The sequence below is a fragment of the Schistocerca cancellata genome, chromosome 1, assembly GCF_023864275.1.
Source record: "Schistocerca cancellata isolate TAMUIC-IGC-003103 chromosome 1, iqSchCanc2.1, whole genome shotgun sequence".
Classification (NCBI taxonomy): domain Eukaryota; kingdom Metazoa; phylum Arthropoda; class Insecta; order Orthoptera; family Acrididae; genus Schistocerca; species Schistocerca cancellata.
The window spans coordinates 1,138,136,843-1,138,159,264 of record NC_064626.1 but is presented as its reverse complement, the minus strand read 5'-3'; the positions used below and the strand labels follow the sequence as shown (position 1 = coordinate 1,138,159,264).

At 38.4% G+C, this 22,422-nt stretch overlaps 1 protein-coding gene across 2 annotated transcripts in view; it reads left to right on the top strand.

Annotated features, from left to right (window-relative positions):
* Window positions 1-21,807, top strand: part of LOC126092799 (uncharacterized) — a 211,449-nt gene extending 189,642 nt beyond the window's left edge. For both annotated transcript variants that reach the window (XM_049908536.1, XM_049908530.1), the window contains one exon: window positions 19,205-21,807. In XM_049908536.1, the coding sequence (XP_049764493.1) occupies window positions 19,205-19,419 (215 nt within the window). In that variant the 3' untranslated portion in view covers window positions 19,420-21,807. The remainder of the gene's footprint in view (window positions 1-19,204) is intronic.
* Window positions 21,808-22,422: the final 615 nt, after the last annotated feature.

The window sequence follows — 22,422 nt, the reverse complement described above, 5'->3', positions numbered from 1 at the left end:
ATATGAGCAAGAATTGTGTGGCAACTATGTAATCTCATGATTCGGTAACATTCCGTGGTGCCAGATTTATCCATTTATGATTTTTTCTTGTGGGGCTACCTCAAGAGCAAAGTCTACTCGACTCAACCAAGAGCCCTGGATGAGTTAAAACAGAGAATTTGGGATGCAATTCACAGTATCCCAGCTGAGATGTTGCAGTGGTCAATGAGGAATCTCAAAAGCAGATTTCAGGAATGTATTCATACAGGAGGGCCAATGGCCTTGCCGCAGTGGTAACACCAGTTCCCGTCAGATCACTGAAGTTAAGCGCTGTCAGGCTGGACTAGCATTTGGATGGGTGACCATCTGGTCTGCCAAGTGGTTTTGGTGAGTGGGATGCACTCAGCCCTTGTGAGGCAAACCAAGGAGCTACTTGATTGAGAAGTAGCAGCTCCAGTCTTGGAACCTGACATACGGCCGGGAGAGCGGTGTGCTGAGCACATGCCCCTCCATATCCGCATTCAGTCTCGCCCATGGACTGAGGATGACACAGCGGCTGGTGGGTACCATTGGGCCTTCACGGCCTGTTCAGGAGGAGTTTAATTTTAGTTTTTGTTCATACAGGAAGACGCCGTCTAAAGGACATAATTTTTAAAAACTGAGAAATGCCATCAGTGTTTCGTAAATGGCAAAGTTGTAAGGTTTCAATTACTACGAATTCAATTTCTTTCCTTCATCACTTCTATTTTTATTGGAGTGTGGAAATGTTCCCTTTTTTCCCTGTGTATAAATAAAACAAGAGGAAAGTGAGGATGGTAAGACATTATTCAATGCTTTTGGGCAGCTAGTATATTTTTCTTTAGTTATAGTAAATACCCTTCTATCTATCATGTTGTCAATCAGTTTTGCTGCCTGATTGTGTGGAATAAGTTGTAATAATTTATAAAGCACCCCATTCCTCCAGACCATGTCATATGCTCCACTTAGATCAACGAAATCAAATGATGGTTTCTGCTTAATTTGGTATACTGCTTCAATAAACATTGTTAATCATGAGACTCGATCAGTGCAGCCTTATCCTGGTCGGAATCCAGCTTGCTCAGTATGGAGGTTCTGAAGAATCACTGGACTAAACTGATTGTGTAGGTTTCTTTCAAGTAACTTGCAAATAGTACTCAATTGTGTGATTGTACTTTGTGTGGTCTGATGCCATGCTGTGTTTGCGTGTTGCTATGATCTTTGATTGCTTTACTTTATATAGAGCTGAACCAGATAACATTATGTCAGAGAAGAAATCTGCCAGCCATCGTTTTGCATAATTCCCATTATTGGGGTAGGTTCTATTACTTCTCTTTGCCCTTCCAGGTTGTAGACTTTTAAGAGCAGCAGAAATGTCAGATACAGAGAGAGTTCTTGGGAACTCAGATTATTCTTTTTGAGCAATGTAGGTTTGTTTTTACGCATCTTGTCTGAGCTTTATCACTTGATGCTCTGGATGTGAACAGTAAATGTGACACAATCCTATAATGCTGAAGTATGATTGTTGCCCCTTACTTTTATGTTGTTTTGACCCAACTTCCCTAGTAATGACCCTGCTTCTGTACTTGAAGTTTGAAAATTGAGCAACTCAGCAGTCTCTGTCCACCTAGTAAGTCTGGCTGTATCGAGATTATGAAATGTAGAAATTCATCAATTTTTCTCTCGATAGTTTAATTCCAACCTGGAATATAGTGCTTGCTGTAGCCCCTAGGGACTGCCTTGTTTGCTGCACTTATCATAGCTCCAACAGCCTCTCATAGTTTTTTGCTTTTGTGGGAGTCGAACCAAGACACTTACTCAGATTTTTAGCAAATATGTCCCAATTCGTTTTTATAAATTTCTGTATAGGTCTTGCAAAGGATGATACCAGTGGGATACTTGTTCCAATTTCAATAAAGATTGGATGGTGTTGGTCTTGTGGGAATTCTTGTAATACCACCCAGCAACACTGAGAGGTAATTTAATCTCACTAGTTGGTACAAAGCATAGATCGGGATTATACTTCTGTCTCCATGGTGCTGATGCAAATGTTCCTTTATCGTTTGCATCAAACAACACAAAATATAAGTTACTCTTTTGTGCCCAATTTATGACAACTTCACCATTTTCATCATTTTCCTTTTACTTCAATTGAGTCTGGTGACTTGAAATCTCTGAGATACATGACGACAATATTGTGGAAAAGGATAGACTGCTGCTCACTATATACTAGGGCTGATGAGTCGCAGACAGGCACTACAAAAAAAGACTGTAAAACAATAAGCTTCTGGCCAAAAAGGCCTTTATCAGAATTAGATAAAAAACACACAAATACGTGACCATGGTCTGTCGAGGCCAGATTACATGATTGGAGAAGCAGTCTGGTTAGTGGGGGTGGGGGTGAGGAGGAGACTGGGGCAGAGGGGGGGGGGGCGGATAGCTACCCTGCTACCCCTCCTCCTCCCTGTCCAAGCCTCTTCCTCACTCCCACCATCCGGACTGCTTCTCCCATCATGCACTTCTGCTCGTAGTCTGCCATCGGCAGCCAGAGACCGTGGTCGTGTGTGTGTGTGTGTGTGTGTGTGTGTGTGTGTGTGTGTGTGTTTTGCATTTGCATGGGTGTGGATGTGTATGTGTATTGTGGGGCGGCGGGAGGAAATTTTTTGTTTTTTTTGTTTTAAAATGTTCCTATTATTTATTAGCCTACTTAATCTATCTTGCTTCCTTAATTTTTAAGACAAAAACCAGAAAATATTGAATTTCAACTAAAATCTTAATTTGTGAGATCCAAAGTACTGTTTCTATTAAATTATTATGAAAAAGGAATCTAAATATAAATTTTTAAGTCTCTAGCTCTTTTCTGTTGTGCCAATGATTTTTACAGAAAAACGTCCAAATTTTGAAAATGGTTAAAGTTATTGAACTGACGTTCAACACATATTGATTTAGTATTACTCCTGACGTGCCAGAAACGTTTCAGGTTATTTACTTGATTTTTAAAGTATTGCGCAACATTTATGACGTCAAGAGCTAGTTACAGCGGACTGGCTGGCACACTACGGAAAGACTGATGAGAATTCTATAAGGCGTGAGTAGGCTGCTTCCCTACAGTATGTTGTCAAATTCTGATGAAGGTTTTTATGGCCAAAAGCCTACCTATTTGTTTGACAGTCTTTTCTGTAGTGTCTATCTTTGACTCAGCATCTCCACTGTATGGTGAGTAGTGATCTGTCCTTTGCATAATATTGTCATTATTTCATCCTGGATTTTCCTTTGTTCAAGATATGTGATGAGGTGTTGTAATGTCAGGATGACCTGTGGAGGCCAAGAAATAGCTGGAAGTTTTTGTATATTAATTACTGTTAGTTCTCCAATTTTTACTGTAACTTCAGTGAATGTCATTGAGATCAGATATGGAGTGTAGATGTGCATTCTCGGTTGACAGTCGTACGTATGTTGCTACTCAGAAGCACAATGGTACACTGCTAGTAGTAAGTCAGAGCCAGGAATTTTTCAATGATCATTTTCAGTACAGGTTTCCTGAACAGTGACAACTTCAATGTTGTATTTTGATAATATCTTTTGTAACACTTGGCACTTTGGTTTACTTATGCTTTTGATACTGATTTGACAGATCTTGATAACGGGTCCAAAGTTTGTAGCTGGAGGGTTCTGAGAAGAACTGTGTGAGTCCATGTCTTGTGACAAACTCATTTTATCCAGGATATCATTGATTTATCTGACTGCCTCTGCTTCTCAGTTTTAGACATTTGCCTGGAGGACATGTGTGGTTTGAGGAATGTCGGGGATGTGAACAGTTGTTGTCCCCACATGATCACTACAGGCAGTGTAAGAAGATCCCAGAGAGCTAGCAGCACTGTTGCCAGCTATTAGCTGCATAGTGCCAACAGCTACAGGGCAAAACAGTAGTCGTTTATGTAGCTGCAATGACAGTGAGGCATTGCCATAGAGGCGTTTATAAAATCACAGTATGCGAACAGTTGAGTTACGTGCACCATCATACCATGCTCAGCCCACTGCAACTATCAGAGAGTTTGTTACGCCAACTTGACTATAGTGTTGGTAACAACTGAATGAAAACAACTAATTCAGTTGGTTACTGTAAAACAGTCAACGAATTCTGTTGTAGTTTTATGTACCAGTTGAATTATTCATTCAGTCTTTTGAGTGTGGGAGTAACCGAATGAAAATTGTCAATGCAGCCCTTCGTAGTTTAGCCTATTGAGTGAGTTATTCATTCTTTCTTTTCAAATGAAAGCAGTCTGTCAGTTAAACCATGTATTTCTTTCAACTGAAACCACTCTTTGATGTCTTAGTTGACTGAGCTATCCGTTCAGTCTTCTGAATGAAACCAGTCTGTTGTGTTTTCATTAGTTGAACTAAAGCAGTAGTATACAACTGGGATACGCATACCCCCTCAGAGGGTAGCCCCCCCCCCCCCCCAATAGCACCCCCCACCACCCCACCCCACCACCACCACCACTCGGGCACATGTGAAGACATCTCGCTGAAAGTAAAGATTATGCACATTCATTTAACTATGTACCGAATAGACTAATTCTTCATTTCATAATTTAAATTTTTTTTGCACATTGCTGTGGATAAGTTGTTCCAGGACCAACTAACCCATAACTAATAATGCTGATACATCATTGGGGTGCAAAGTTGACCAAAAAAGTGCCCTCGGGGGACATGAAGAAGAAAGGAGCATTGCAAAATTTTAGTGAATGTTTGCATTCCATTTTACCGAAAAGGTGTGATGATGTTCATTAATTAAAAACCATTCACATCTACCTCTCTTAGAAAGAGGGTGGCAGCCCACCTCCTCCACGTCCGTCTCCTGTGCCACCAAGGCCACAGCAGTGGCAAAGAGGTGTCCCACCACCACGGGGCCCCACACTGCTTCATCAGCTGGCACGCAGTGCTGCTGTGGCCCTGGTGGCACAGGAGGCTGCCTGCAGCAGTGGTGTGTGCCCTGCCCCATGGACATTGCCCATTCCCGGATGGAAAAAGACTGAAACATATATGTAAGTGAAATCATGTCACTCAAACCCAAAGACTGAAAGAGAATACTCATATACCAGATGTAACTGTCTGAGACTTATGTCAATCAGTCGTCTCACATTATAGAAAAAAACATTCATACAGCTAACACATGGCCACAGAGACTAGTTTCATTTGGTTGTTTCATTGACTGAAAAAAACTGAATGCAAAAGAAAAAAAAATTTGTTTTTCATCAATTGGTTGTTAAAACTTGTCTGTTATTCCATTACTAGTGATCACTATCTGGAGTCCAGTCAGTATATGAAATGCCCTGTCCATTAATTTTTGATACTTACAGTTGATCTTCTGTGAATTGTATGTCATAAATTAGCTATTTTTCAGTATGAATGTGGTGTTAAAAACTGTGTGCGAACTGGGAATCTTTGCCTTTTGCAGGCAGTACTCCTACTGACGGAGCTATCCGGGTGGGGTTCGTGATCCGCCCTCATAAATTAACTTCTGCCAGGATGTCTCTCCTACTCCCTAGACTTCACAGAAGCTGTTCTGTCACCCTTGAGGTCCCCAAAGAAAATCTTAGCAACGACAAATAGTGAAGAATCAGTCACACTTGTTTGCAAGGTTTGTTCGAAAGGTGTGGTGTGTCTTCTGTGTTACCTATGATTTATATGTTGGTGTAAATCATGTTTAGATCTTCAATATCCACCCCTTCCAAAAATTATACAAACCCTCCCGTTTACATCACATTTTATAAAAAGTATAAAATATTCTATACCAAATAGAAAATTATACACTACTATAAAATAGTTGTCTAGTTAGTCACTTCATATTATCTTTTATACACACATAAAATCCTCTATTCATTTTATGTTGTCTCAACATCACTCTGTTTAAATAGTACTGTCATATTATACTTTTCACTAATATAACATTCTATTCGTTTTATTTCATGTCTATTCATTCATGATTCTCTTAAGTTTTCTACTTAACTATCATATTCGGTTTCCTACGTACTAACATTATACAATAGTTTAAGATTTGAAGAGAATATAATGCAGGAAAACTATCTTGGAAGAAGAATTGAAAACAACTCGGGATCTGGCGGTCGTCACTCCACATGTTAACTCAGAATCTTAATGTCCCTGGGGGATATAAACTTTATGTCCTTTACGTTTTAATTTCCTTTCTCTGATCCCATTATAGGAGGTTCGATAGCCTTCTCATTATGTCTACTTACTCGTTGTGGTGCCTTTTCAACTAAATTTTTATAAACCATTTTCTTTTTCAAGTTCATAATCTTCAGTAGGCTGTTCAGGCCAAATGAAACATTTAATAAGAGGTTCTCCTACAAAGGGTTTGCCTATTACTTCTAAAGGTGTTAATCCCGTTGAAAAATATAGAAGTTCATTTAAAATAAGTTCAAAGTCTTTGACTCTCATTGCCCATAAAGTATGTTTTTCATGGTAGTAGGTGCGGCATAATTTCCCAGTTTCGTTCATTACCCGTTCACATGGATTTGAGGGCAGGTTATAGTTGGATATTAACACTTGACGAATACCTTCCCATGCTAAAAATTCTTTAAAATCATTACTAACAGACTGTGGTCCATTATCGGAGAGAAACCGTTTTGGTTTCCCTACCTCCAGAAAATATTGTTGCAAACAGTGTATCACGATTGGTGTATTTGCTTTTTTAATAGGATACAACTTAACATACTTTGACCAACACTCTATGAAGACTAAAATGTATGACACTCCTCCCTTACCTTTCGGAATTGGTCCAAAGAAATCCACTGCTGTAAAAGAGAGTGTATATATACTTAGGAATGATTGCATACATTTTGTATTTAACATGAGTGTTACTCTCTTTCACCTTCTGACAGATTTCACAAGTCCTAATGAAAGATGCTACTTTATGTCCTAGCCTTTTAAAGTAATAGAACTCATTCATATGAGCTATACATTTCTTTATTCTGAAATGTCCATACCCAGTATGAACATACCACACAATTTTGTCTTTATGTAACTTCGGAATGCATAAATGCCACCATTATGGTCTTAGATTATCTCTCCAAAATAAATTATGACCCTTAATTATCTACTTTCCTGCTTGATTAGGAGGCAAGGAATTCCTAATACACATAGCAAATATCTTGGTAAAATAGGGATCTTGTTGTATGTTCTCTGTTGCTCTTTGTGCCACCTCTTGTACCCTGGTGTGTGGATACTCTCCTGTCAGAAAATTAATTGCAAAAATTAGGCCAGGTCCTTCTGTCCGTTTTAACTCTTCCATGCCTATAGGTAACCTAGACAAAGCGTCTGGTACAAAATTCTGAGAACATTTTACATACTGTATTCGAATGTCATATTCTTGTAGGAACAACATCCATTTCAGTAATCTACTATGTAACAAACGACTATTTATCAAAAAAGATAGAGCTTGATGATCTGTGTAGATATGGATTTCTGATACCCATACTAGTGTTTGGAATTTTTGGATACTCCATACTATTGCTAACAGTTCTTTTTCAGTAGCTGTGTAGTTTAATTCATGTTTATTAAGACTGTGGCTAGCAAAAGCTATAGATCTGTGATTTACATTATCTATACATCACTCTCCTTGGAATAGTTCTGCCGCGATCCCATAATCAGATGTGTCGGTTGCAATTTTAAATGGTTCGCCCATACTTGGATGATGCAATATGGGTGCTTCTACTAGTGCTTTTTTTATGTTTTCAAACACATTATTTGCCTCTTGATCCCAAACTCACAGTATTCCCTTTCTTAACAAACATAAAATTCTTGTGTCATTTAGTTCTTGTCCCCTAATGTACTGTCTATAGTATGCAGCCATTCCGATAAATCCCTTCAGTTGTCTCACGTTTTTAGAGGGTGGACATTCTTTAATAGCTTTTATGCACTCAGGATCCGGTCTAATCCTCTGTACCCCTACAAGATGCTCTAAAAACTTAAGCTCTTGCCTTGCAAAGTGCTACTTAGACAATTTCATTGTAATACCTTTTTCTTTAAATTTTTTCTGGGTCTTACTCAGTGTTAGGCAATGTTCTTCCCAGGTAGCTGAGATTATGAGAATATCATCTAATATATTATTAAATCCTGTAACAAATCTCTCCCTAATGCCTCGTCCAGTGCACGTATAAATACTTAGACGAGATATTAAGTCCAAATGGTAACACATTGAAATGATATGATCTACCATCAAACAGAAACGTGGTATATTTCTTTGATTCAGGATGTAACCTATTTTGCCAATATCCCGCAGTTAGGTCCATCATGCTAAAAAACTTTGCTTTCTCAAATTTGGATAACAGTTCTTCGATGTTAATTGGTCTGTTTCGTTTTGTTTCTATATGCTTCTTCAATGTATGCGCATCTAGCACTAATCACACGCCTCCTGTAACCTTTTTTACTACTACTAAAGGGTTATTCATGACACTAGAACTGTGTTCTATTATATTGTTGTCAATCATTTTGTCAATTTCCTCCTTAATTGCTTCTTTCAAACTTACTGGTATTGGATATGGCCTACAGAAAAATGGAGTGTCATCTTTTGATTTTAATCTTGCATATGTAATCACTGATATTACTGGGACGATCAGAAAATACTTCTTCATATTCCATTAGAATTCTATATAAATCTAGTTTTTGTGCATTGGTTAATATTGGGCATTCTTTTACTTTGTTTTGTATATCAATTCTATATGCTAATTGGTCTACATTATTGATCTCCGGTGACAGTTGTGCTGTAGCTGTTAATCGCAGACATTGACTCTCAGTTGTTTGTTTACCAGTGTAGCTGTTTGTCACAAACGGTACCCAATATCTACTGTCCCCTTTCGCAAAACATAGAAGATTTTCTTGAAAATTTAAAATGACTTTAAATTCTAATAGCCAATCTAACCCAAATAATACATCTGTATTGATATTTTCTACTATTAACAATGTCTGATGAAACAAATTATTTCCGATGTGGCAATTCACCTGGGTTTCGTGTCACCTGGGTTTCGTGTTTTACAACTTTTCTCTTCGTTCCTGTTATACCAACCATGTAAACTCCAGTTACTGGTAACAGAGGTAGGTGATGTTTACCTCGTTATAAGTTAAAGAACGCGCTAGAAATGAGTGACACCTCACTCCCCGAATCTATAAATATGTTCACTTCAAAAATCTCCACATTTCCTACTATTATTGGTTGTGGATTATTGGTAGTCAAGTTTGGTTCTTCCAGTAACAACCATTCTTTTGTTGGTATTTTGTCCATGAAATTAACATACTTCTTATAAGCCAAGCCTCCTAGTGTATCTCTACGACCTGCGCCCCAGTCCTTGATCCAGATCACACTATGTTTTCCTCATTACTAGTAATCACCGGTTGGTTACCAAACCGGGGTACTATATTACCACTTTTTGCTCTATTATTACTTGACACAAATTCCTGTGAAGTTACTGGACCTAAATTTGAAGGTGGATGCTTCTTCTGATAATTATCATTACTATTATTCTGGTTACACTGGTGTACTTTAGCTAAGTTAGCCTAATGTCTTTTAAAGTTATTATTACTAATTCTTTTGTAATTCTGATTTTCGTTCTGGTGTACGCTCTCATTGCACTGCTTATTTAAGGCATCCAGTTTGTCCACAATGGATAATAATTCTTCAACCATTTTCCGCCTGCTACATAATATATCCTTCCTTGCGTAAATGGGCAATCTTATTATTAAAATTCGAACTAACCTCTCTTCCTCCATTGGCTTATCTAAATATTTCGCTTGTGTTAAATGCCAGTCGAAATACTTTCTCATTGTTCCCCACATATTACTGTAATACTTCGGGTCCCACAAGTCCGATAACAGTTTTTCCTGGTCATTTGCTGACCAATACTTCTCTTTAAATTTCTTTTGAAAATCTTCCCTAGAGGAAAAGTTTTCATTGTTTACCGTACCCCACTCTGAGGCTTCCCCTAATAGATACCCCACAGCAAACTCAATCTTTTTCGAATCCTCCCACTTCTTGGGCAAGGCTTGGTTGAAGTTTTTCACAAAAAGGTTAAGATGTACTTCCCCGTCTAGCTTACACTCAGAGAATTGCTTGCATAATCCAGAATTGGCTCCTCATTGTAAATCAAAAAAATTCTACACTGAGGATAATAACTATACTAACAGTCAATTATTCAACAGTTTCTTTTTATCTTTACACTCAAATAATTATTGTTTTGTGCTCACCCGGCGTAGAGTTCTAACTGCGTTGGTGAGCGGATGCGGAATCAGCGCTGGTGAACAGCACTGGTGCCAATGACATTGAATGTTGGTTTCAGCATCGGCATTGGCGGGCGTATGTTGAATCATCACCTGTGATCAGCGACTGGTGCTGGCGTCATCGGACTTAGGCTGGTTTCCACATCTGCGTCCCCACTACGTGCGTGAGAGCTGCTTACTCCCCACACCGGATCTTCGTCGATGAATTTTTCTCGTCATATTTCTTCTTAGTCTAATATGTCAGAGTCTTCTCTCTCTTCTTTTAATGTTATATCTTCCTTATGTCTTCTCTTTTATTGTGATTATTAACTTTCACCATTTGAACTTTTTAGGGAGAATCCAATTCCTTGAAACAGTTCTCTTGTCTTGTTATACCTGGTTGCTGTAGCAACACATCATATCTTCTGCTTCGATTTACTCTCAAAATTCCCGTTTTTTCAAGTCCTTTCCACTGGTCGCCACGTTTAACGATGTTGATGATAAGAAGCGATGTGAAGTTGTATTGCCTGCAAAATTCACACCTCTCTCACATCAGCTGACTTACGTGCTATGCACAGCCGATCTTCTTCTCTGGATAGCCGGCTATGTTGATCTCCTAAAAACTTCTTTTCCAAAGAAACTGCTGGTTAACAGAATGTAACAGACTCCCCCCCATGAAATAAGTGGATACTCGCAGAATACTTTCAGTGTAGTCTTAGTATATTTCAACTTCCACAAAGAACAAATTCACCACTTCTCACATAAATATTTGAATGTTTGCAAGTCAACTGATTCATCTAGCATGAGACTCGATTAAATACATTTACAATAGTGTAGTTTTTGCAACCACATAATTTATGAACCTGCCTAGCTTCTAGCACGTCCAACACATGAAGTATAATTAACGATGTTTCAACTGTTCTTCTTTTTTCTCATTACAATAGTCAACGATATAAAACACCATAAGATACATAAACAATCCATGTTCTTCCAACACGGCGCGGGCGGCAAACACTTGTGGATGCTGTTTGACCGTCGCATCTACCTTGTGCTTGTTACTCCTTTCTAGCCTGCACACACAAACATGTGTCGCGCAGTATGTACATTCTCTCACACTTATTTTTAAAACATCATGTGTTCGAGATGGTAGAAGGGCGAGTGGTTCTAGCATTTATGCGGAAATTCTCGAAGCACTACAACCTGTTCTTGATGTAATACGATTTGTAATTTCTAGGTAGATTGATAAAAACTTTCCCAACGGTATCGATAGATGGTTGAACTTTCCCTTGTTCATTTCTTTTTACTTCCTCTTTCAATGCATTACTATCTACAAGGTGAAAATTATTTCTCAGGGAAAGAAATCTGTCTTGAGATTCTTTGCTGGATAGTACTGGAACATTTAATCCTTCCTGCCATACATTAAACTGCTTAAGATCAAAATGATTTGTAAATAATAATACATACTTATTTGTGAATTCTGGTGCAAAAGTAAAAAAAATCTTCGGGGAAATACTGAGACCAGTACTGTGAAGGGTTTTTAAATACCACTGGCACCTTAAAAAATATATGTAACCAATATGGGATGTATGCTTAAATATTAAAAATCAAACAATGGAAAATCTAGGAAGGAATGTAACAATACCAGAGAAGGAAACTTGCTACTCACCATATACCGGAGATGCTGAGTTGCGGTGTTGTTGTTGTGGTCTTCAGTCCAGAGACTGGTTTGATGCAGCTCCCCATGTTACTCTATCCTGCAAGCTTCTTCATCTCCCAGTACCTACTGCAACCTACATCCTTCTGAATCTGTTTAGTGTATTCATCTCTTGGTCTCCCTCTATGATTTTTACCCTCCACGCTGCCCTCCAATACTAAATTGGTGATCCCTTGATGCCTCAGAATGTGCCCTACCAACCTATCCCTTCTTCTAGTCAAGTTGTGCCACAAATTTCTCTTCTCTCCAATTCCATTCAATACCTCCTCATCAGTTATGTGATCTACCCACCTAATCTTCAGCATTCTTCTGTAGCACCACATTTGGAAAGCTTCTATTCTCTTCTTGTCCAAACTAGTTATCGTCCATGTTTCACTTCCATACATGGCTACACCCCATACAAATACTTTCAGAAACGACTTCCTGACACTTAAATCTGTACTCGATGTTAACAAATTTCTCTTCTTCAGAAATGCTTTCGTTGCCATTGCCAGTCTACATTTTATATCCTCTCTACTTTGACCATCATCAGTTATTTTGCTCCCCAAATAGCAAAACTCATTTACTACTTTAAGCGTCTCATTTCCTAATCTAATTCCCGCAGCATCAGCCAATTTAATTCGACTACATTCCATTACCCTCATTTTGCTTTCGTTGATGTTAACCTTTTATGCTCCTTTCAAGACACTGTCCATTCCGTTCAGCTCCTCTTCCAGGTCCTTTGCTGTCTCTGACAGAATTACAATGTCATCAGCGAACCTCAAAGTTTTTATTTCTTCTCCGTGTATTTTAATTCCTACTCTGAATTTTTCTTTGGTTTCCTTTACTGCTTGCTCAGTTTACTGATTGAATAACATCGGGGATAGGCTACAGCCCTGTCTCACTCCCTTCCCAACCACTGCTTCCCTTTCATGCCCCTCAACTCTTATAACTGACATCTGGTTTCTGTACAAATTGTAAATAGCCTTTCGCTCCCTGTATTTTACCCCTGCACCTTCAGAATTTGAAAGAGAGTATTCCAGTCAACATTGTCAAACGCTTTCTCTAAGACTTCAAATGCTAGAAACGTAGGTTGGCCTTTCCTTAATCTATTTTCTAAGATAAGTTGTAGGGTCAGTACTGCCTCATGTGTTCCAACATTTCTGATCTTCCCCGAGGTCAGCTTCTACCAGTTTTTCCATTCATCTGTAAAAAATTCATGTTAGTATTTTGCAGCCTTGGCTTATTAAACTGATTGTTCGGTAATTTTCACATCTGTCAACACCTGCTTGCTTTGGGATTGGGATTATTATATTCTTCTTGAAGTCTGAGGATATTTTTGCCTGTCTCATACATCTTGCTCACCATCTTTGTCTACATTCTCTTCCATTTCTATAATATTGTCTCAAGAACATCGCCCTTGTATAGACCCTCTATATACTCCTTCCATCTTTCTGCTTTCCCTTCTTTGCTTGGATCTGGGCTTCCATCTGAGCTCTTGATATTCATGCAAGTGGTTCTCTTTTCTCCAAAGGTCTCTTTAATTTTCCTGTAGACTGTATCTATCTTACCCCTAGTGATATGCGCCTCTACATCCTTACATTTGTCCTCTAGTCATCCATGCTTAGCCATTTTGCCCTTCCTGTTGATCTCATTTTTGAGACATTTGTATTCCTTTTTGCCTGCACGATAGGAACAACAAAAAGATTCACACCACAGAGTGTGGTTTCAGCTCTCTGAGACTGCAGACGTGTGTGCATGTGTGTATGTGTATATGTGTGTCTACTGCTGACAAAGTCCTTAATGGATGAAAGCTTGAATTGTGTGAATCTTTTTGTTGTGCCTATCACAACTGAGCATCTCCGCTATATGGTGAGTAGCAACTTTCCTTCTCTGGTATTGTTAAATATTAAAAATGCATTAAATAAACTAACATGTTCTTCACCTCTGTATTGGAAGCATGTGGAGAAAGAAAATCCTTCTCAACAAAATCCATCTCTCTCCATATCCACATTTGGTGCATCGTCCTTGATTTAGAAGACTGAGGATTCTCTTCATGGGACTCATTTGACATCACACGGTGTTGTGAACATGCAGTGAGATTACTGCTTTCTTTTGAAGATGTTTCTTTTATGTCCCTCACTGACATTCTTTAACCTCCCTTTCCTAATCGGCCTACTGGATTGTGATGTAACTGACTCTGATCGCATATGCCTAATGAAATTTTACAGTTTTTAATGCTATTGTTACTGAGCGAAAATAACACTGGTTAGTTGGAGGAAAGTGTACAACAGACCCTTGTGAATGAAGTATCTATTCTAAACCTAATCTAAATACTGATGACAATTTCGAAATGGATGGAATATAGTGCAGTCGCTCACGAACCACACGTGAGAGGGGGGGGGGGGGGGGGGGGGGTGCAGTCAGGGAGGGTACCACATAATATTTTCTACAGAATTTACTGAGAATACCAAGAAAACAGTGATTAGCTAAAATGCAGACAATTAAACTATTGCCAGCCCACTAGGGCAATGAATCTCCAGAATCTTAAGAAAGGTAATGGCAAAAAAATTTAAGCAAATAATCACTGGCGTGGCAACAGAAGGTTGTCACACCTTTTTTTTCATGAACTGTTGTATTGTAAAAAGGTGTGACAACCTTCTGTTGCCACGCCAGTGATTATTTGCTTAAGTGAATCAGAAAGCACTGAGTTTGCAGTTACCGTACTTATTCAGAAATACTAAATTTTGAAATTAATGCTAAATGAAATTACTGGTTAAATAAATGACTGGCTTTACTTGATCTTTGTTGTGTAAAATAATAATAATAATAACTTTCAGTAACCTCAGTGTAACATAATGCAAAATTTAGAAAAAAAATCAAGAAATTTCCTTTTGGTTTTTGACAGATTGAACTGAATTCCCTTTAAGCAAATGACTAACTGATTTTACTTTAAATATAACAACAATAAAATACATAAGAAGCCAGTAGAAGTCACTCGCTAAGCTAAATGCAGAGTAAATGAAATTGTGCACTCTTAATTTGTGCTTTATCTTTAGTTATTAGTTTTGCCAGTGAAATTTTTAGTTACTTTAAGTGAATGAAGTTAATACTGAAAAATACAAATTAGTTAAGCATCTGTTATGCAATACAAGAATGAACAGTTACTGAGACAGAAAATATAGACTAAAACTGGTTATTAGCAAACACACCAATCTGTCAATAAATAGTTAGTCAATTTTCATAATTTTACAACAACCTGTGATTGCCTGGAAAGGAAAGAGACCCTGCTTGGTAACAATGTCTGAGGACAGTGACAACACAGGTGCCCTGCAAGTTTCAACTATTGCAGGTTATTATTCAAGTTAGTCATACTTTGTGAAAGAACTGGGCCTGGGTAATGTATATACAGGGTTATTACAAATGATTGAAGTGATTTCACAGCTCTACAATAACTTTATTATTTGAGATATTTTCACAATGCTTTGCACACACATACAAAAACTCAAAAAGTTTTTTTAGGCATTCACAAATGTTTGATATGTGCCCCTTTAGTGATTCGGCAGACATCAAGCCGATAATCAAGTTCCTCCCACACTCGGCGCAGCATGTCCCCATCAATGAGTTTGAAAGCATCGTTGATGCGAGCTCGCAGTTCTGGCACGTTTCTTGGTAGAGGAGGTTTAAACACTGAATCTTTCACATAACCCCACAGAAAGAAATCGCATGGGGTTAAGTCGGGAGAGCGTGGAGGCCATGACATGAATTGCTGATCATGATCTCCACCACGACCGATCCATCGGTTTTCCAATCTCCTGTTTAAGAAATGCCGAACATCATGATGGAAGTGCGGTGGAGCACCATCCTGTTGAAAGATGAGGTCGGCGCTGTCGGTCTCCAGTTGTGGCATGAGCCAATTTTCCAGCATGTCCAGATACACGTGTCCTGTAACATTTTTTTCGCAGAAGATAAAGGAGCAGTAAACTTTAATCCGTGAGATTGCACAAAACACGTTAACTTTTGGTGAATTGCGAATTTGCTGCACGAATGCGTGAGGATTCTCTACCACCCAGATTCGCATATTGTGTCTGTTCACTTCACCATTAAGAAAAAATGTTGCTTCATCACTGAAAACAAGTTTCGCACTGAACGCATCCTCTTCCATGAGCTGTTGCAACCGCGCCGAAAATTCAAAGCGTTTGACTTTGTCATCGGGTGTCAGGGCTTGTAGCAATTGTAAACGGTAAGGCTTCTGCTTTAGCCTTTTCCGTAAGATTTTCCAAACCGTCGGCTGTGGTATGTTTAGCTCCCTGCTTGCTTTATTCGTCGACTTCCGCGGGCTACGCACAAAACTTGCCCGCACGTGTTCGGGCAAGTTGAGTCTTCGCTCACTGCAGGCCGACCCGTTGATTTCCCATTACAGAGGCATCCAGAAGCTTTAAACTGTGCATACCATCGCCGAATGGAGTTAGCAGTTGGTGGATCTTTGTTGAACTTCGTCCTGAAGTGTCGTTGCACTGTTATGACTGACTGATGTGAGTGCATTTCAAGCACGACATACGCTTTCTCGGCTCCTGTCGCCATTTTGTCTCACTGCGCTCTCGAGCGCTTTGGCGGCAGAAACCTGAAGTGCGGCTTCAGCCGAACAAAACTTTATGAGTTTTTCTACGTATCTGTAGTGTGTTGTGACCATATGTCAATGAATGGAGCTACAGTGAATTTATGAAATTGCTTCAGTCATTTGTAATAGCCCTATATAAATTTATAATTTTTCACTTAACAGTCTTACAGTGTTGTAGATGTGGGGATGACAAAGAATGTAACCGACGACAGTGCTGAACTGCTGCTGGTGGTTGAGAACCTCGAGTTGTCTCCAGAGCCATGGATAATTATGGGACAGGCAATAGTTGGAATTGCAGCTCCCTCCACCTGTCCACTCCTACCACGTTCTCAATACTTGCAGGTTAACGAATCAGGGGCATCTAAATTGGCTTGAGCACAGAGCACACTGCGTCTGTGGGAGCACTCAACAAACACTTCCTCACTCTTTCATGACTCAAGCTGCTCTTGTTCCCCTCTGCTCGCAACGCGACAGAGACTCTCCATACGCAAAGATAAACAGTGGCACAGCTACTGCCATTTGATTGTTGCTATTGATACATTTCAATAAAGTTCCCTTGGCTATTATCCAGCAATTTACAGTATTTTCATTATAATTACAATCAAGCAAATAAATACACTATTACATCCGATTACATATTAAATAGAGGTTCTGTGAGAAAGCTTACAGATTCAGAGACAGAAGTACAGTACAAGTATCAGTGGATATTAAACGGCAAAAATTTTGGATGGTGCAGAAGGTATTTTATCTGCATTTTCAGTGTTACAAGTTGTAATGAGAAATCAGCATGAGCATTGTCAACTTCAGACAAATCTCTTATGTCTGTCATTTTATTCAAGATACTATGTATTCCACTTTTGGGTAAAATGCATTTACCGTTTGATATCAGAGGCAAAAGCAATAATATCCCTCTTACAATAAATGTTTTTAACATAAAAGTGAACTTAAACTAACATTTCTTTGCTCAGAATTAATACCTATGTGAATGTGCAGATGAATGATAAAATCTAAACACAATACTAACCCGTATAATAGTGAGAGTTTTTATGTGTCCCACAATAGAAAGCATAATTTGAAGAGAATCACAAATAACAGTGTACAGTTGTGGTTATTACATTTCTTTTCATAAGAAAAACATTAATACTGTCATTCATTTAAACAATATAATGAAGACTAACAAAGTATCTTACATTGCTGTTGCAACAACACTCGCCAGCATACTGAATTTTCATTGTAGAGCAGTATGCCGTGAACAGTTGGAACTGGAAATGCATTTGTAACAACAGGGATAGACCCACAATACTGACTCTCCCAGTGTGAGCCAGAGAAGTGAAAACAAGCCAAGAAAATAATTATACAAACTGACTTTCATATTCATATGGGTCACAGCTGAAAGGGATATATTTATTAACTGACAACCAGATGGTCAGTTAACTGAAACTGGTTGTGCCATGCTGCTTTGCAGTGTTGTTTACAGAAAATATAATGAATTTCCTTCTGGGTACCAGTGCAACTTGCTCACTGTTAAACCTGAATGTCTACAAATTGTGGATCAACAGAATATTTCAGTTCACATTCGGCTTTGAAAGCATTCAATGGAGCCCTGATTTTCCTAAAAGAGAAAGCAATGGCATTTCTTAAATACAATGGAACAACCAAAAAGCTTCAGTTGTCAACAAAAATCTCTTTGATATGAACTGATGCAATGCCTCCAACTTCGGTGTCAGTGAAAATATGGTGCCTAATGTCTACAGTGACATCCTCCAAATAACAAAGCATAACTCTCAGTGCTGTGGAGTAGTGTTATTAGTAGCATAAAATGACCGTGGTGCCATTAACACAAACACATTGGTACACATCATGAGGTAACAGGTAGTTTGATTAATAGAGGTATAAACCAAGATAGCTTTATCAGTTATCCAGTTGAATTTTTATATTCTTGGACACAATCAATTTTCAAAAGCTTTTACCATATACTTCACTGAAATTTCTAAGCCCACTGAAGTTAGGTAACCCAATTAAACTTACGACTCAAAAATAAAATGCAGTAGAGACAGAGGTAGTGACTAGATATGTTGCACAAGTATGAACATCCCAATGAGTTCCTCTATAATTATAATTTTGTACAGCCAGCAGTAATCATCTGTTTTGGGCTATGATTATGAAAATGCAGGACTACTTCTCTAATTTTCAGCTCAATACAATTCCCTCCTATGTCAGCTGTATGACCAATCTGTTTGTTCGTGTTCCTGATGATACTATATCAAACATTATTTACCAAAATCCTTTTTAATTATGTTCATTATTGTCCAACATAATTTTGTATGCTTAAATTTAAATAGCTACATTTTCCTGTATGGTACTTGTGCAGATGAAGTCGTGGACATTGAACATAATCTGGAAATTTGGCAGGTTAATATTGATTGTTGGCTAAGCATAAAAGTTAACTGAATACAGAGCTGTGTCCTACTTAACTGTTGGTGTCACCAAATGCCATTAGGTCAGGTCCTCAAAGTTCACAAGAATGTTTTCAGCTATGCGTGCTGGTTTCTGCATTATAATTCATAACCTTGTGAGGAAAGCTGCTTTTTAACAATGTGCTGTGTCTTCTTCCTCAGAATGTTCTGTCTACACATACATTCGAGATGAACCGATAAGGCAACAAGTTTGGAATACATTACAAAAGCTGAAAGATCGAGGATGCTTTCGCAAGTACAGACGGGCTCAAGACCTGATAGAAGTGGATATCGGAGTTACAGTTGAGAGAGGATTTAAAAAATATATGTTATTAGGTGGAGTGCTAAATAATCTTGAAGTCTCCCACAAACAGTAAGGGGATTATAACCTTAGAGATCCTCATCTGCTTCACAATTCAGTTTTAAATATTTCATTGAATCCTCAACTAATAGAAAGGTAAATGTGATGGGAGTTGATGGTCCCTGCCTCATTAGAGTTTTCAAAGTTGTGGTGCAAGAGATATATTTTTAGGCACTTCATATCTCCAAAATTACATTCATATGTTTTTTAGTGATAGGAGTTCCTAATCACGCAGTTGAAGTTCTTAATATCAAATGTGTTGTCTCCTGATATTTCACTGTGTTATATTCATTTGTTATTTGTAAAATACTCTGAACAGCAAATATTTGTTATATTTGTATCTGATTATAGCTTTTAAAATTGAGCTGAGAAAGGTAAATAATTGTACCATACATCTCAGTACAGCTATATTCATAATTTGTACTGTTATTTTTATCTGGAGAGAGAATTGTGAAGGTTTTATATTTTGTATCATCATGACAGTTTTTCTCATTACATTAGTATTTTAGCTTCACTTTTCAATCACAGATATTGTACTGATTTGATTTAATGCTTAATGGCAGTATCCATTTCGTGTCTTTCTTGCATATCTTGTTCTGCCTAATAGAAGAAATACTGTGAAAGCTATTAAGACAGGGAGTTTTAACAGTTGCTCTCCCTTTGTATTTTATGGAAACATTTTTTAAATTCTATTTTTTGTGTAATTTCTGTGAAATAAACAACTTCACATTATGTATAATTGATATGGTGTCAGCTACAGCTTCCTAACATGAGTTTATAAGCAATAGTATTGTTCTTTAGGCACAATTTCTGATTTTATTTGAAATTTTCTTTCTATGCCCATCTTTGCACTTCATCCAGACTTTTTCAAGACATTAAATATTATAAAATTATTTTTATATAATGTGTGAGGGGCGTTCAATAAGTAACGCAATACATTTTTTTTTCTGAAAGCAGGTTGGTTTTACTCAGGATTCCAATACACCATATTATTCCACACTCTTTTGACCACAAAACACTATTTTTCAACATAATCTCTGTTCACTGTGACGTCCTTATACCACCTTACTGGGAGGGGGTGTATGCCCACGTGGTACCACTCTACTGGTCATTGTCAGAGCCAGCGTCTTGCTGCATCAGTAACCTCCCCATCATCTCTGTACTGCATCCTATGGAGTGGATCCTTCATTTGAAGTCTGAAGTTGGGAGATCGAGGCTCTAGAGTGGATGAGGAAGAACAGTCCAATGAAGTTTTGTGAACTCCTCTCAGGTATGCAGACTTGTGTGAGGCTTTGCAGTGTCATGGAGGAGGACGAGTTCTTTTGCATTTTTGCAGCGACGGAAACTCTGAAGTCACTTCTTCAATTTCCTGAGGGTAGCACAATACACTTTAGAGTCGATTGTTGCACCATGAGGGGTGGCATCAAACAGAATAACCCAGAAGACCCTACCTTGACTCTACTGACTGGGTGCGGCTTTGAACTTTTGCTTTGGAGGAGATAGATTGTTGTTTAATTGTGTTTCCAGTTCATAGTGATGAACCCATGTTTTGTCACCTGTGACAATCTGACAAAAGATTGTCACAGTCAACCTCTTAACGGATGGTCCTTCGTTCCTCTTATTGTCCCTCTGTTAGGCAGTCAGGGATCGAGCAGGCACACACCTCTGAGTACCCCAACTGGGTCTGTCAGCACTACCAAAAGAGATGTCCAGTTCTGTGATGAGGTGTTTGACTGTGATCTGTCGATCACAGTCAGATGAGTGTGTTCACGTCGGCCGATACTGCAGGAGGTACAGCTGTGTATGGCTGGCCATCACGCAGGAGGTCAGACAGGTTTGCATGACCTTGTTCCTATGATGACAGATGCCTCATCCAACAACTCACAATGACTTTGTTCACTGAAACTAAATGACAGCTTTCTGCGTGGAACGCACCTTCATTACAGATGCCATTTTGAAGGCTATGTACAGCACTGCCACCTATCAGAACTTCATGAAATTATAGCTGAAGCAGGAATATTCCATGATTTCCCACAACAAAGTTTGCTCGTTTTAAACCAAAATTGGCTTTGAAAATAAATATGTTGCATTACTTATTGAGTGCCTCTCACATGTAATCTGGAATAGGCATCATGCCTAATCCATGAAAGTGAAGATGATGATGGTGTATGTAACCTGTAATTTCTGTTTAAAATTTGTCTTTTCACTTTTAGGTAGACAATTTGAATTGCTCATTAAGAGTCTTGTAAAACCAAACTTCTTTCTTGGTGTTTCAGACAAGTAGTAGCACTGAAGTTGTAAGTTTACTGAACTGAAAATTGTGTTCCACTGTAGCCTCCTTATTAAAATTCATTTGTCAGCTGGAGAGACCTTTAAGTGATCATTAAAATAATTTTACACCGCATCACTGGAGTATATTTGTAAGTTTATATACATTTACTAACATTGTCAATCACGTTCATGATCAAGAGGTCACTAAACCAACATATAAGTGGCACTAATATTTTCGCTCCACACAATGACTGTTCCGTGCAGAGGACTGTATCTACATAATTTGGTCATAGAGTGCTGAAAGTGAACTTTACATGATGATTGTTCACATACTACAGCTCGCAACATTCTGACATTAAACAGTTTATACTGCTGACCGACACAGAACATCACACAGCGAATACCGAGTACCAATTGACTGTGACTTTGTGCCTACTGCCTATTTAAACACGTGTAAAACAGTTAAGACAAAATGTTAAAATACATAGTTATTACTTTTAAGATAACAACCAATACATCCCTGATTCTTTAAAGAATTGTACTCCCATAAATAAAACATCTTCAAACGGCTGATTACTTTATAAATGAGTTAATGTGTCATATATATGACATTAAGCGTGTTAGCAAGAAAAGGTCTGAAATTATGTTTACAGTTTGTTGGAAGTTGCTAAGTGTGCTCACTCTCAAATACTGGACCAACCAAATCTGGGTATTTGCGTGCCATCAATTAGGCTGCCCCAAGACATGT